This window comes from Bombina bombina, chromosome 3, assembly GCF_027579735.1.
Source record: "Bombina bombina isolate aBomBom1 chromosome 3, aBomBom1.pri, whole genome shotgun sequence".
NCBI lineage: Eukaryota > Metazoa > Chordata > Amphibia > Anura > Bombinatoridae > Bombina > Bombina bombina.
The window spans coordinates 321,610,793-321,628,443 of record NC_069501.1 but is presented as its reverse complement, the minus strand read 5'-3'; the positions used below and the strand labels follow the sequence as shown (position 1 = coordinate 321,628,443).

Genomic DNA, 17,651 nt, shown 5'->3' with positions numbered 1-17,651 from the left:
TCAACAAAGAATAAAAAGAGAATGAAGCAAATGATATGTTAGACGTAAATTGGAAAGTTGTTTAACATTGCATGCTCTATCTAAATAAGGAAATAAAAAGTTTGGGATTTATGTTCCTTAAAATGATGCCGTTTTATTCTATGACATTTTAGTAGCTATTCAGTAATCTGTTTACAGTTTTTCTAAAACAGCCTAATATCACTGTTTCAAACCATAACCTCAACTCGGTTACTCTGTCCTGGCCTGCAGAAGAAAATGAAGCCACAAGGAATTTCACTGTTAAATATCATATTAAGTATGAATATCTGAACCAACCAACGGAAAAACAAAAAAACAAAACGGTAATGTGTTTAAATATTATATTTCTTGTATATGCAGCATAACTATAAAAAATAATAATAGCCACAATATTTTAAATATTGATTTTAGTGAAATACATATTCTAGCATATTTGTTTGAGTATTTTTATAATTCTTGTTTCTATGTGTAATGTATACAATCAAATATATATTTCTTGTGATTCTAGGAGAAAATTAGTGAAAATGAAGCAACTATAAAACTTCACCTTCATTCTGGATTTGTAGCAAAGGTGCAAACAGCACTCTATTATAAAAATACACTTGTGGCAGAAAGCAATTGGACAGAATTTAATTATACGGATTTAAGTGGTAAGTTTTTATAACAGGTATTTGTTTTGCCCTTTAGTAGATTGATACAACAAACCTAGAATTACAGCTAAGGAGATACATTTTTTTAACACACTTAATGGTAACTGCACAATTAGCTGAGGAATTAAAGTGATGGTAAACTGTGTCAGCTTGCAAGCTGAAAACAGAACATAGGTTCTTTTTTATTGCAATTTTCTTTCATCAACACCTAGTAATTTTGCACTGTAGCAAAGATATATATTGATGTAAGTTTCTTTTCTTACCGCACCATTGGCCGCCTCTCCATTGATTGCTTTTTTTTAACTAAATGTGGCATCCAATCATATTTTTTGCCATACTCTGGTTCCCTACGACACACAATATGTTTGGATGCCACATTTAGTAAAAAAAAAAAAAAAAAAAGCACTTAATGGAGAGGTAGCCAGTGGTGTGCTAAGAAAAGGAACTTCTATCAATATATATCTTTGCTTTTGCTCAAAATTACTAAGTGTTAATGAATAAGCATTACAATATAAAAATAATCTTTAAAATGAATAAATTGGGACATATATTCACAAATAAACACTTGTTAGGACAATGCATCTTTAGATGAATTTTCAAAAATGAGCACAAAACACAAATAACTTTTCCTGTAGAATTTGACAACTTTAAAGAGACAGTAAATTAAAAAAAAAAAACTTTCATGATTTAAATGGGTCATGTAATTTTTTATTTTTTTATATATATCTTTTTATTGATTTCCAACATATTTGTATTTACAATAGAAAGGCAACAGAAAAAACAAAAAATAACACAAAAGCAATAATAAAGAGAAAAAATTGAACATTTACAACTTGTATGATATCAGTACATGATCAGTTAAACATTATATATCTAGTTTTTACTACTAATCAATTGAAAAGATCGATCAAAAATGAAAAAGAGGATTGATTCTTCCTCAACTGATACTTTCTCTCTTTATTTTTCTATTGAGCCCAAAAGAAAAAAACATTTTTTTTTTCTCTCTCTCCTCTTCTTTCCTCTTTCCGTCTTCTTCCCTCCTCCTTCTAAACTCCCTCCCTCTCCCCCTCACTCTCTCTCATCCTCTCTCTCCCCTTCTATTTCCACTTTCCTTTTTTAATCAAAACAAATTGTGAACAGGTATGACAAATACAACAACAACAGATGGGGGAAGAAAAAAGAAAAAAAAAAAAAAAAAGAGAAGAAGGGAAATAATTCATCCCCTCTTCCCTCTTCCCCTCCTTCCTCCCTTCCTCTCCCTCTCCGTCATGTTACCATATCCCTAGTAGTACTAACTCTGTATTCCTGAACGGATAGATTAAATATTCAATTTCACTTGAAGAAAAGGATTTGATAAAGATTGACCATTTTCTAAAGAATCTTATTACACTATTTTCATTATTTAAATCCGTATCTATCTGCTCAAGTATGCACTGCTTTTTGAGACAGTTTTTAACCTCTTGGATACTGGGGGGTGTCCTATTTTTCAATTTTTTAAGAATTAAATATCTTACTGCCAAAATAGCTAAGTTTACAATCTTAGTGTTCATGAGCCTCTCCTGCGAGTCTTTCCAAAGAAATATTATGTGTAATGGTGATAGTGTTGGAGGAGAGGCTCCTATTGCCCCAAGCCAATATTGTATTTTTAGCCAAAATTGCTGAATGATTGGGCATTCCCACATCATATGTATAGTATTTGCTAAAGGCAGGGCACATCTAGGACATCTAGTAAATCGGGGCTCCCACATTTAAAACCTTTCTCAGGGGTGAAGAAGGTTTCTAATAACAATTTTACATGGGTCTCTCTCCATGTAGATGAAAGAGTGATTCTTGAGACCTCTGATATAGAAAATCACTACAAACTGGAAACTCTGTGACTGGGTGTCACAGATAACCTATAGGAGGCGCTTACTTAACAGGTGGTGTGGGTGGCCCTAGTGTGAATGTGTAATAATCAACACATATGTAAATAAAAACATAACTAAAGTACAAAATTACTATAGGATATAAATTGTTAAAATCATATAAACTTAATTGGAAAATTAATATGATATGTAAATCAAAAAATATAATAATAAAATAAAAATGCAAATGTATATATAAACATACACACGTTGTACTGGAAGATGTCCAATATAAACGGTGCAAATAAAAAGTCCCAAATAAAGTCCGTCTGAGAAAGGGAAAAGTGGAGAAGGCAGCTCTCAGTCTTCACTTCACAAGTGATGTAATTTTCTTATATGGACAACTGTAAAAAACAGAAACAGAGGCGCCACATGTGTAGATCAATGGATACCAAGATGTATATCTGGACAAGACACAGGATACTCACAAACGTGAAGGCACTCTCTTGTGCCTGTTAGAGGCAGGCTGGTATTCTAAACAGCAAACCAGCTGGCTGTGTATACGAATCCCCGTCGTGATGTCCTGGAGAGATGGATGTCCTGCAAGGCAGTCCTTGCCTGGATAGTGTCCTAGAGGTTGGAACAAGGGAGAAAGGCTGGACAGCCTTTGGGTTACTTGGAAGAGATTGATGCACACACCAGACTTAGTGAATCATAAAACTAGCATTTATTATACAGAATAAAATCGCCAGTAATGTAGCACATTACAGCTGGTGTGTTAAAATCAAATCTCTTATGGTATATAGAGAAGTAAAGCGACGCGTTTCTCGGGAGTGACCCCGTTTCCTCAGGCTTGTATGCTCTATCTATGTCTTAATCACCCTTAAATAGGCCCAAGTAACCACATGTTCACAATAAACACTCCCCTTCCTTCCTTTACTTAAACCAATCAGAACCTTCCTTTCCCCCCACTCCCACTTGTTGCAGTAATTAGTTATTATTTACTGGATAAATTTGTCATTGGCAATATACTGTTTATTCCCTCTTATTCTTGTTATATATACAGATGATCTTGAGATTTATTAACAAACTTGTTTTTGCGATCGTGTAGAAAGTTACAACCGGGATTATATAAACAAATCATGTCATGTGATGTGTGTCTAACCCACCAATGATAACGAAGAACTATGGGGCTTGTCTTAAAATCTGAATCCGATTGGTGGGAGTCTATTTAATCATAAACTACATTTCCCATGATTCCTGTGAACTCGTTTTGTGTGATCATATAGAGAGTTACAACCGGGATTATATAAACATGTGATATTTACCACCAATAATAACGAAGAACTATGGGGCTTGTCTTAAAATCTGAATCCGGTTGGTGGGAGTCTATTTGTTAATGAACTACATTTCCCATGATTCCTGTGAACTCCTTTTGTGGTTGTGGACCGCACCGGTTTTGTATCCACCGCCATCAGCATCACAGATAATGATTTTCATTGCTCAATACAGGTACACACCCAAAAATCTGATAGGTTGGTATGGCGTAAACACACTAACGTCAAGTTAACCAACCATGTTCAATATACGATCAATAGTGGACTCTATATTATGCCCAAATAAGTTTAAATGTCCAATAATTATGGCTATATGCGTGATAACAAATATGTATATAAAAAAACGATGTGCAATAAAAATTAATGTGTACGGAACATCGGTGTTATAAAACTATATTTTAAAGACCAGGGACTCATTCCTAAATGTCCCTCTTCGCTTATGTGGTGAAGTGACTATATCTCTATGTTTGGTAATGTGCACTGGTGTACCAAGCATATTACATAAATTAACGTGACTATATCTGTGTGTATTTTTAAATACCCTATAAATAACCGAGATGGTGATCTCTGGACGTGGTGGCAATATTTTTATAAAATGAGTTAAATATAATATATGTGAGTGCATATCGTGTTAACGATATGTATGGTGAATGTCAGCGGGATTCATTTATTAGAAATATTATGTGATTGTTTAGTGCTGCTAGTTGATGTCTATAAGGCTAAGTGCATACGTGTTAATGATATAAAATAAAATAATGAAAAATGTATATGGTAAACAATGAGATCAGTGATAACGGTGTTGATATTTGTTAGAAGTGGCATACAATATACTATTGATTGGTTACTCCATAAAGTTGGTGCTAATGGAGGACCATGAATGAGAAGGGAATATAAATGGAGCCTCATAATCTTCCTGCTTATAATTACTAAATATCATATGGTTACAATGATCGTTCTAATATATGTTATTGGTACTGATATATATGCGCATTTGAGGTACTCACTATCATAAGCAACAAGTGGGGGGTGAAAGTCCAGTGTACAAAATCACTATAAACACATATATATATATATATATATATACACACACATACATATACATATATACACATATATATACATATGTTTCTGTATGTTGCTCTTCAACCGCATAAAAAATAAAAATACTGTAAATGGTATACCCAAAGCAGATGAAATCTATAATATTGATATTCATATTGTAATTTGTCTCCAGAATTACCAAACAATAACATTGGCATATGCTGTGTGAGTCCATCTAAATCTATAGCCTCATTTGTACCTATATTATTGATATTCATATTGCAATTCATCTCAAGATCTATAAAATAGTGACTTATGTTATGTAAATACAGCTGAATCTATAACTTCGTTTAAGCCTGTGGGAAACAAGCTATTGAATTTGAAAATCCAATAGGTTTCCCTCTGTCTGAGTTTGGTGAACCTATTATATGTATTGCTTTTCGGAATATTTTCTAAGGGGGTTATTATAAATGGACATTTTCCAGATAAATAATGTTGACAGGTGTGTCTAGACACACTATGTTTGGGTGATTTTGCTTTTATGTTCCTCAGATGTTCACTCCATCTGATGCGAACCTTCCTACAGGTCCTGCCTATGTATTGTATGCCACACTTGCAGGATAGCGCATATATGACGTAGCTGGAGTCACAGGTCATTTTGCTTTTGATGGTAAATTTTTTCTTATTGCTGTGTGACTCTATACTAGTTGTTCCATGGGAAATATATTTACACATGTGGCACAGTCTCTTTCCACATTTATATGTTCCCTTTTTACTAAAAATATGGTTTCCTGTCTTCTCTCCAAATTTTGATGTATTCGTTACCTTTCTTTTTGTCATCACCACCTTACTTGGGGCTAGTTTTTGTTTGTAGGACGGTGCTCTTCTAAAAACTACTTTAGGTTGTAACGGAAGTGTTTTGTTCAAAATCGGATCTTTTAATAAAATCGGCCAATGTTTTTTTAAAACTTTGTTAATGTTTTTGTGATTAGAGTTATATTGTGTAATAAATAGTGGTTGTTTATTAAAATTACACTTTTCTTGATTGTCATGTTGCTCTGTGGGAATTGAAGTTAATAGTTGTTCTCTATTTAGATCCCTGGCTCTCTGGGAACCCTTGTCAATAAGTTCAATAGGATATCCTTTCTCTATGAATCTTGATGTTAAAATGGGCGCTTGTAGGTCATACTGTTCTACCGTGCTACAATTCCTACGTAATCGACAGAACTGACTGTATGGAATATTAGTCTTCCATTTTGTTAAATGGTTGCTTGAAAAGTGTAAGAAATTGTTGCAGTCTACCTTTTTGAAGTAGGTAGAGGTGGATATATTGCCCCAAGGGTCCCAGGCAAGTATAATATCTAAAAATTCTATTTGATCCTTTTGTAAATTGTGAGAAAAACTTATACCCATATTATTGTGATTCAGATATGAAACAAATTCTAATGCTTCTGTTTCTGAACCATCAAAAATAAAAATCAAATCATCTATGTAACGGCCATAGAACACCAGATTGCCCCTCCATTGTGAGTTGTAAATGTATAGGTCTTCAAATTGACCCATAAAAAGATTTGCAAAACTTGGGGCAAATCTGGTGCCCATGGCCGTTCCCTTAATCTGTAAATAAAAAGTGTCTAAAAACTGAAAATAATTGTGTTTTAAAATAAAATTTATAAGAGAAATCAAATATTCTTTTTGTATCCCAGGCATGTAGGGGTCTCTATTCAAATATAACTGTGTTGCTCGTATCCCTAAATCATGGGATATATTTGAATATAGAGATCCAACATCACATGAAAGCCAAAAATAATTACCACTATTAACTTTGATACTGGATAATCTATTGAGTAGGTCCCTGGTATCTTTGATATAAGATTGTAGATTGATTACATGCTTTTGAAGATAGATGTCTATATACTCGGACAGTTTGTCAGTAATACTATTGATGCCCGCTATTATGGGCCTACCAGGGGGGACCTTATCATCTTTGTGCAGTTTGGGGAGGTGATAGTAATATGGGGTACTGGGGTGGTCGGGTGTGAGGTATCTCTTTTCTTTTTTTGTAAGAATGTCATCTCTGAGCCCTTGCTCTAATAGAAGATTAAGTTTCCTAGTGAAATCGATGGTAGGATCATGAGATAACTTAATGTAGTATTCTCTATTATCCAAGATACGATGTGCTTCTTTGGTATAGTCTATATAATTTTGTAGGACTATGCCCCCACCTTTATCCGCCTGACGGATGACCAGATTCTTGTCACCCGTCAGGCTTTTGAGGGCTCTGGCTTCATTGGGCCAGGTTTGTTTTTTCCCCATAATTCTTTTGGGCATAGATTCCAAGTCTTCTAAAACTAATTCCTGATATAGGTCGATGTAAGATACCTCTTCTTTCGGTGGATGGAAAGTGGACGGGGGTGCTAATGAGGTATGGATTATTCCCTCAAACAATTCTTCTGTTAGTTGGCTGGGGTCATACATTATTACCGATGGGGGGTTTCTAGTTTGTTGGGAATTTAACAAAACCGGGGCCCCTTCAATGTTTTGTTTTCTTAGAGTCTTAATTGCAAAGTATCTCTGTAATGACAACTTGCGGGTATATTTGTTAAGGTCTACAAACAGTTCAAATATATTATGGGGATTGGGGGGACAATACGATAATCCTCTTCCCAACACCCTCACTTCATCATCGGTAAGATGGTGGGAAGATAGATTAAAGATACCTTTTTTCAATTTTTGAAGTTTGTTTTTTTGTTTGGTTTTCCCTCTCCCTCTCCTTCCCCGTTTGGGTAGGGCCTTTTCTTTTGGTTTGTCCCGGGATTGGGTCTCCTCCATAGAGGTGCCAGATTGGGGGTTCCTAAAAAAACCTCAGCTTGAGGGGTTGGAATGTTGTCCATATATATATATGTGTTTATAGTGATTTTGTACACTGGACTTTCACCCCCCACTTGTTGCTTATGATAGTGAGTACCTCAAATGCGCATATATATCAGTACCAATAACATATATTAGAACGATCATTGTAACCATATGATATTTAGTAATTATAAGCAGGAAGATTATGAGGCTCCATTTATATTCCCTTCTCATTCATGGTCCTCCATTAGCACCAACTTTATGGAGTAACCAATCAATAGTATATTGTATGCCACTTCTAACAAATATCAACACCGTTATCACTGATCTCATTGTTTACCATATACATTTTTCATTATTTTATTTTATATCATTAACACGTATGCACTTAGCCTTATAGACATCAACTAGCAGCACTAAACAATCACATAATATTTCTAATAAATGAATCCCGCTGACATTCACCATACATATCGTTAACACGATATGCACTCACATATATTATATTTAACTCATTTTATAAAAATATTGCCACCACGTCCAGAGATCACCATCTCGGTTATTTATAGGGTATTTAAAAATACACACAGATATAGTCACGTTAATTTATGTAATATGCTTGGTACACCAGTGCACATTACCAAACATAGAGATATAGTCACTTCACCACATAAGCGAAGAGGGACATTTAGGAATGAGTCCCTGGTCTTTAAAATATAGTTTTATAACACCGATGTTCCGTACACATTAATTTTTATTGCACATCGTTTTTTTATATACATATTTGTTATCACGCATATAGCCATAATTATTGGACATTTAAACTTATTTGGGCATAATATAGAGTCCACTATTGATCGTATATTGAACATGGTTGGTTAACTTGACGTTAGTGTGTTTACGCCATACCAACCTATCAGATTTTTGGGTGTGTACCTGTATTGAGCAATGAAAATCATTATCTGTGATGCTGATGGCGGTGGATACAAAACCGGTGCGGTCCACAACCACAAAAGGAGTTCACAGGAATCATGGGAAATGTAGTTCATTAACAAATAGACTCCCACCAACCGGATTCAGATTTTAAGACAAGCCCCATAGTTCTTCGTTATTATTGGTGGTAAATATCACATGTTTATATAATCCCGGTTGTAACTCTCTATATGATCACACAAAACGAGTTCACAGGAATCATGGGAAATGTAGTTTATGATTAAATAGACTCCCACCAATCGGATTCAGATTTTAAGACAAGCCCCATAGTTCTTCGTTATCATTGGTGGGTTAGACACACATCACATGACATGATTTGTTTATATAATCCCGGTTGTAACTTTCTACACGATCGCAAAAACAAGTTTGTTAATAAATCTCAAGATCATCTGTATATATAACAAGAATAAGAGGGAATAAACAGTATATTGCCAATGACAAATTTATCCAGTAAATAATAACTAATTACTGCAACAAGTGGGAGTGGGGGGAAAGGAAGGTTCTGATTGGTTTAAGTAAAGGAAGGAAGGGGAGTGTTTATTGTGAACATGTGGTTACTTGGGCCTATTTAAGGGTGATTAAGACATAGATAGAGCATACAAGCCTGAGGAAACGGGGTCACTCCCGAGAAACGCGTCGCTTTACTTCTCTATATACCATAAGAGATTTGATTTTAACACACCAGCTGTAATGTGCTACATTACTGGCGATTTTATTCTGTATAATAAATGCTAGTTTTATGATTCACTAAGTCTGGTGTGTGCATCAATCTCTTCCAAGTAACCCAAAGGCTGTCCAGCCTTTCTCCCTTGTTCCAACCTCTAGGACACTATCCAGGCAAGGACTGCCTTGCAGGACATCCATCTCTCCAGGACATCACGACGGGGATTCGTATACACAGCCAGCTGGTTTGCTGTTTAGAATACCAGCCTGCCTCTAACAGGCACAAGAGAGTGCCTTCACGTTTGTGAGTATCCTGTGTCTTGTCCAGATATACATCTTGGTATCCATTGATCTACACATGTGGCGCCTCTGTTTCTGTTTTTTACAGTTGTCCATATATGATATAGAAAATCGAATTACTCCAATGTCTCTACAATTTTGCGGAAGTGTCGGTGCCCATTTGATAAGTATATTTTCCAGATTTGTATCTCCCTTTAAGGAAACCAAATCCAGATAACTAGTTGATATAGACATGATGCCATTTTTGGCTAAAATTAACCATTTTTCTATGGGTCCAAGTGTCCAATTCCATCCTATTTTGTGTACTAAACTTAAGGCTAAGTGTCTTGTTTGCAGATATGCAAAGAACTCCTTATGTGGGATATTAAACTCCTCTCTTAAAGAGCAAAAAGTTTTTATACATTTCCTATCAAAGTCAAGTAGCTGAGAGATTTTACTAAGACCCAGTGCTTCCCATCTTTGAAAGAGAGGTGATTGAATTTCAGCTTGGAATTGTGGATTCCCTGTTATTGGGATAATTCTAGACCCATTATATTCTATGTTTAATAGTTTACAAACTTTCCACCAGATCTTGAGTGGATTAAACATGGAACTCATTTTTTTCACCTCTTTAGGTACGGTACATGGGGTACAGTGGATAATTGCCACCGGGTTATATGGAAATATTGCATTTTTTTCGAGTTCATTGTCAGTGACATAGTTTCTCTCTGCAATCCAATCTAAAATCAAATGAATCTGGTATGCATCATTGTATATTTTGATATCAGGAAGGGCTAGTCCCGCGTATTCTCTGGGAAGGAATAATTTAGTTAGGGAGATCCTGGGTTTTTTATCTTGCCAAATAAATTTTCTTAATGCTGTGTTAAACGTCAAAATATCTTTTCCTTTAATAATCAAAGGAGTATTTTGTAAAATATATAATATTTTAGGGAGACTAATCATTTTAAAAAGAGCAATTCGACCCGACAGGGAGAGCGGGAGATTCTGCCAATTTTTCAAGTTATCTTTAATTCTATTCAAAACTGGTAGAATATTGAGATTATACCACTCATTAGGATTTGAAGAAACTGAGATACCCAAGTATTTGAATGAATTAGTCACTATTTTAAATGGGATATTCACCAAGGAATCTTTAGTTTGTTTGATCCATAGTAATTCAGTTTTAGAAGTGTTTACTCTATATCCCGAGAATGAGCCGAATTTTTTAATAATAGAGACTAATTTAGGAATATTCATAGAGGTGTTTGAAATGTATATTAGGATGTCATCAGCATAAAGTGCAATTTTCATTTCTTTCTTGCCCACTTTAATACCATTAAGATGTTGCCTAATAAATATAGCTAATGGTTCGATAGAAATATTAAAAAGCAGAGGGGAGAGAGGACACCCCTGTCGGGTTCCTCTTTTGAGAAAGATGTTTGAAGAAATTAGTCCATTGACTAAAAGTTTAGTGGAAGCTTTTTTGATATAAATTATGGATAATGTTGAGAAAGTTTCCATAAAAATCAAATTGCTGAAGAGAATATAACAAGTGGTCAAAATGGACTGAATCGAAAGCTTTCTCTGCATCGATTGATATGATTGCAGAGTCAGGGGTGTCTCTCTCTCTATCCCCCTCCACCTCTTCTTTGGCCCAGTGATAATCTATGGTTAAAACGAGTTCTCTTATCTTAGCTGATGAATTTCGTTTAGACATGAACCCTGCCTGATCTTTATGAATAATTTTAGGAAGCAGTATTTGTAACCTTGAAGCTAAAATTGATGACATTATTTTATAGTCTACGTTTAACAATGCAATTGGCCTATAGGATTCTTTCTTATCCGGTTCCTTCCCGGGTTTCAGTATTAAAGTGGTATATGAGGCCGTAAAACTCGATGGTGGGGTATTGTTCTTTATGTAAATATCATTATATAATAAGGATAAGTATGGTAGCAGATTTGGTGAAAGTATTTTGTAAAATTCATTTGGAAGCCCGTCCGGTCCTGGAGATTTATTAAGGGAGAGATTTTGTATTGCCTTAGATATTTCAGTTTCCAATATGGGAGAGTTAAGGGAATCAATCAGATCTGGGGACATGACTTCAGTTGTAATTTTTCTCCAGAAACTTTCCTGTTCCTTGGAGTTTGAACTTTTTAAAGAATATAAATCTTGATAGTAATCGGAAAAATATTGTAAAAGTTCATCTGGTGCTGTTATAGTTCTATCGTCTTTCTTTAATGAGTCAATATTTGGGGATTGTTTCTCCCTTTTTACTAAGTTGGCAAGGAGTTTTCCCGTTTTACTCCCGTATCTATAAAGTCGAGATTGGAATTTTAAGTCTCTCTGGGTGGTCTTATATAACAAAAAGGAATCCCTTATTTTTAGTGCTTGTGCATATCGTGACCAATTTCTTGATGTTTTTTCTAGGATATAAGAGTTATATGTATTAGATATAGATTTCAACATTTCCTTTTCCTGAGTCTTAAATTTCTTTGTTCTATTTATACTATAGGCTAGGATTTCTCCTCTTAACACTGCTTTTGCAGTTTCCCATAGGATAATGGGTCGATTTGTATATTCTTTATTGAAAGAGATAAATTCTTGAAATTTATTATTAAGCCAATTCTTAAATTTAAGGTCTGCCGCTAGATAATTTGGAAAAAAAAATCTTGAGTACTTTGGAGTATTATTAATAGAATGGAATTCTAAAAAAATTGGAGCATGATCCGAGATACAAATAGAAAGGATTTCTGCAGTGGGTCTAAGTTTACAAAGTCTTTCGTCTATAAGAAATAGGTCAATCCTTGAAAGTGACTTATGTGCTTTGGACATACACGTAAAGTTTCTGGAGTCTGGGTTCTGTGATCTTCATATATCCCTGACCCTGAGGTTCTGAAAAAGTTTTAAAAACATTTTAGATTCTAGGTTATCCCTTTTGGTTCTAAGGGAGGGGCTTTTATGTCTTAACCTATCTAAAGGATATTGAGGCGACATATTGAAGTCCCCCCCCCTATTATTAAAAATCCCTCTGTGTAAGTCATTATATTGGCTTGAAGAGTGTCCCAAAAGGAGGAACTAAAGACATTAGGAGCATATATGTTGCATAACGTATATGATGTTGTATCTATTTTAATTTTTGCCATTAGGAACCTCCCCTCCGGGTCTGATTTTATATGGTTAATTTGATATTTAAATTTTTTCCCTAGTAATATTGCCACTCCCCCCTTGCGTTGAGTACTAGGTGAGACAAGAACTTCTTTAACCCAGGAGCTTTTTAGTTTAGAGACTTCTTCTACTTTTAAGTGAGTTTCCTGTATAAAAGCAATGTCTATATTTTTCTTTTTTAAGTGAGTAATTATAGTTTTACGTTTAATAGGTGATGTTAAGCCCCCAATATTCCAAGAAGCCATCCTAAAACCGTGTACTATGTTAGTCATCCTCTATAACAAAAAGGGAGGAAGGGAGAAAGAAGAAGAAAAAAAAAAAAAAAGGTTTACATTTTTTTTTTCTTTTTCTTTTTTTATTAAAGGGCCACTAAACCCAAAATCTTTCTTTCATGATTCAGATAGAGAATAGAAATTTAAACAACATTACAATTTACTTCCATTATTTATTTTGCTTCATTTTTTAGATATCCTTAGTTGAAGAAAAAGCAATGCACATGGTGAGCCAATCACACGAGGCTTCTATGTGCAGCAACCAATCAGCAGCTAGTGAGCATATCTAGATATGCTTTTAATCAAAGAATATCAAGAGAATAAAACAAATTAGATAATATAAGTAAATTAGAAAGATGTTTAAAATTGCATTCTCTTTCTAAATCATAAAAGAAAAAATGTGGGTGGCATGTCCCTTTAAGTTCTTCATGTAACAAAAGTCTAAAAGAGAAGAAAAAAAAAAAAAAAAAAACCCTTTTAACTTCCCCCTCTCTATGGGGTTATTAATATGATTCAAAGCTTTTATCCCAGCTAGGGCCATTATATTAATTTTTATGAGTCTAGCCATAATCTGAACCTTATTCCATTGTTATATATTCAGGTAGGCATTGAGTTTAAGTCCTGTCCTGTTCTATTGTTAACTGCTGGGTAACATGTTTCTCCGCTTCTCTCGCAGAGTCAAAAAAATGTGTCTCATTATTAATTGTTATTCTCAATCTTGCTGGGTATATAATAGTGGCGCGATGCCCCTGATTTATCAGCTTAGTGCATAAAGGGGCCAATTCCCTTCTTTTAGCAGAAGTCTCTGCTGAAAAATCTTGAAAAATCATAATTTTTGTATCCCCCAGCATTATAGGCTGGTTCTTTTTAAAATGTTGTAATATTAGTAGTTTGTCTTGATAGTTTAATACTTTGGCTATTTTTGGCCTGGGTCTGGCATCCTCTCTGTCTGGTTTTTGCCATCCTATTCTATGAGCTCTCTTGAGCACTATCCTTGGATGTGTTTGTGGGATTTGTAGCAATTGTGGCAATGTTATAGTTAACAATTTATCTAGATCTTCGTATTGCTTCTGTTCGGGCACTCCTATTACTCTGAAATTGCTGCGTCTAGTACGATTTTCTAAATCTTCTAGCTTTGTCTGTATTTTTGTAAGTTTATCATTCATTGTATCTATCTTGGTCTTATGGATTGTTGTGTTATCTTCTAGATCTGATATCCTTTGTTCTGCTTCTGTTAATCTGTTAGAGAACTGACGGATTTCTGCTGTGAGTGTGTTTATGTCCTGTTTGATTTCATTTCTTAGAAGATCAAATTTTGGAGTCAGGGCCTCCGAAATACTTGTGACTAATGCTTGTAGGTTTAATGATTCATTGATCTGTGGAGTGTTTGGGCTGACAGTGGGGGTGTCTACTGTGGTCTCTGCTGTGGTTTTATTTCTTTTGTCTCTCTGCCTCCCAGCCATATTGGTGGGGGGGGGGGTTTGTGTTTGTGGAAATTTTTTTATCCATATATTAATAATTGTGCATAAATTATGGGAGGGAAAAGAAGGGAGTGCGTGTTGTGTGGGAAAGAGGTGTGCCAAAAATAAAAAAATTTGAAAAAGTGAATGTGTTAAGTGCTCCTTATCTTGCTTTCCTTTTTTCTCTCTTGCCTTCTCCTCTATGAATATGTGTTTAATTAGTCAGTTTCTCTCTAATCTAGTTGCTGGGGCCTTCCTTATCACAATTTAGGATCTGTTGAGTACAAAATTTCTATACCGGGTATGAAAAATATATTACCTTAATACAGATTATGTTATTTCTCTGAATGAGATCTAGAGAAGATAGAAACCTCTTTATGTGAATTAATCCATGCCAGATAGATTTTACTTATAATTAGCTAAGATAGAACAGTTAGATAGGGGATATCAATTGTATAAAATTATGTTAATTCTCTTAGTGCAGATTATGTTATATCTCTGTATATGGTCAAGTAGCAAACTCAGTATATGTATATAAATACAGGTGATTTTACTTGAAATTAATTACAGTTCTAGACATTGATTTATTATCTTATCCCTTCTATTTCTTTCAGCAAGCCGTATATCTTACTACCAGAACGCTTTTCTAAATAGTATATTTTTCACGGGCTGAAAATATAGCGTCTCTGTACCAAGTCCTAAAGTTATATGCTTAGCTGACAGATTTTGTGGAGTAATCTAAGAGATGTTTAATTAGTATTTTCTTTTTGTAAAAACTCTCGTGGCAATGACAACTTAATAAGCAAACATTTATGTAATAAGCAAACTATGTTTGCTTGTAGTTAGCTAACTTATATTTGTTAAACATAAGATACCAGTTGAATAAACATATGTCTGTTCTCTTAATATGGGGTATACCTCTATAGCATTAAGAAAGACAAAAAAAAGTAAAACAGCAATCAAATTTATGTAACAAAGTCCATGTATCAGAGAGATAGCTTTTACTTAGATTTTTAGCTAGAGTTTCCAGTCTTGCTATCTCTATTTTTTCCTTTCTTTTCCCCCTTCTTCCCTTCCTTCGTTATAGTAGTAAAAAAAATACCTGACCCCTGTCCGTGGGGAACTTTATGGTGAGAAGTTCTTTACTTCAAGAAGGGGGAGGCAGGATTCCAGGTAAGTTAAACAGCCGGGTCCCCCTCTCGCAGCATCGGTGGGGGGGGGGAACACCGGAGAAAGGAATGACCAAAGTCCCTGCTTTTCGATCTCAGGGTTGGAGAGTTAAGGTGTATCCGCCCTTTCACCAGGTAAATCCTGCTGGTATGTGGGTAGAGCTTTGGCTTCAGTCAGGAGTCTGAGAGGCGTTCGTAGATACTGATGCTTTAGAATCCGCAGTTGCTACCTTCTTCTCCTTCCAAGCGTGTTCATCCGCCAGGGTACTTGTTTGCAGCCGCCTGTGTCTCTGACTCTTGCGCGGTCGTCACCGCCACTCTCTCTCATCTGATGGATCCAGGCCACCAGGAAGAAGAAATACAGTTGGCGTCCGCAAGCTAGGGGACTGCCGGCTGTCTTGTCACTCGGCCTCCGTTAACAGCAGTCAGCTCCGGTCCGCTCCCAGCCACACTCAACGCTTAGACCTGGATACCTGACCGCATCCAGACAGGCTCCAGGTGAATCAAGCCAGGTGTTGTTTGAGGGCGGGATCCTGGCGGCAGTGTCTTCCTCTGTGTTTGTTTTTTGCTGGTGCCGGTATGGAGGGAAAAAAAAAGAATAGGGCTAATTAATGTAGCCGTTTATACTTAGTTTTGTCCTGTTTCGTTTTTGTCCCATACAATCTTGTTTTTAGGCTTTTAAATCACGGGGAGTGTTTCTCTGTTCCCAGTGATGTTTATGTGAAAAAAAGCCTATTGTTTAAGTCTCTTTTTTTTTCTCTTTCTCCGCTTTGTCAGGGTTGTGGCTTAATCTTCAACCAAATGGTCCTTGTACTTGATGTGGATTCAGTGTGTTGTTTTAACACTGTTAAGGGAACTGGTAGCCGCATATAACTTGCTTTAACAAGCTGCCCAAGGTCTAGGGTGTTCGGCACGTATTCCCTCTGCCAATAGCTTGTTTAGGAAATATGGAGCAGGTGTCTACCTGACCTTGCACCTGTGCTCCTCCCACCGGATCTCCAGCAAGAGCATCAGAGCATGTGATGGGTCATGTAATTTTAAACAACTTTCCAATTTACTTGTATTACCAATTTTGCTTTGTTGTCTTGTAATTCTTAGTTGAAAGCTAAACTTAGGAGGTTCATATGCTAATTTCTTAGACCTTGAAGACTGCCTCTAATCTGAAAGCATTTTGACAGTTTTTCACAACTAGAGGGTGTTAGTTCATGTGTTTCATATAGATAGCATTGAGCTCAGGCACGTGAAGCTCCTAGGAGTCAGCACTGATTGGCTAAAAATGCAAGTCTGTCAAAAGAACTGAAATAAGGGGGCAGTTTACAGAGGTTTAGATACAAGGTAATCACAGAGGTAAAAAGTATATTAGTATAACTGTGTTGATTATGCAAAATTGGGGAATTTGTAATAAATGCATTATCTACCTTTTTAAACAACAAAAAAACTGGTGTTTACTGTCTCTTTAAGGGTTTGATCGCAATCTAAAGACTATTGATGAGACATTTTTATGTTAATGTGATCACAATCAGTATTTTAATTGTTTATTGGCAGCACTTTTATTATTATCAGTTTAGCGAAAATGGCCTTATACCTAACATGTGACAGTCCTGTTTTGCTGATCTCACTTATTAAATTAATCTAAAATGACTTGATAAATACCAGACACTTTTTGACTTATTACCAAGCACACTAAACGTTTTCAAATGATTCATTTTTCAATAGCCGGTAGACACAATATCTATTCTGCATGTTCTATACTGTTTGTCTCAACATCACCTAGTACCTTAAGCTACTTCACTGAGAAATTCAATATCTAACGCTGGACATTAGCCACTAATCTCTTCAATCTTGTTGAGTGTGGTTTATACTTATGTACTAGTATAGTATGTTAAACTGTTCATATCGTATGTCT

General features: G+C 35.4%; 1 protein-coding gene across 4 annotated transcripts in view; it reads left to right on the top strand.

Annotated features, from left to right (window-relative positions):
* The window catches only part of LOC128653239 (interleukin-5 receptor subunit alpha), a 125,262-nt gene that overhangs the window by 64,320 nt on the left and 43,291 nt on the right, over positions 1–17,651 (top strand). For 2 of the 4 annotated variants that reach the window (XM_053706425.1, XM_053706424.1), the window contains 2 exons: positions 250–341; positions 527–668. In XM_053706425.1, coding sequence (XP_053562400.1) covers positions 250–341; positions 527–668 — 234 coding nt within the window. Of the gene's footprint in view, positions 1–177; positions 342–526; positions 669–17,651 lie in introns of all 4 variants that reach the window. The other 2 variants (XM_053706423.1, XM_053706422.1) reach the window with 1 other exon arrangement.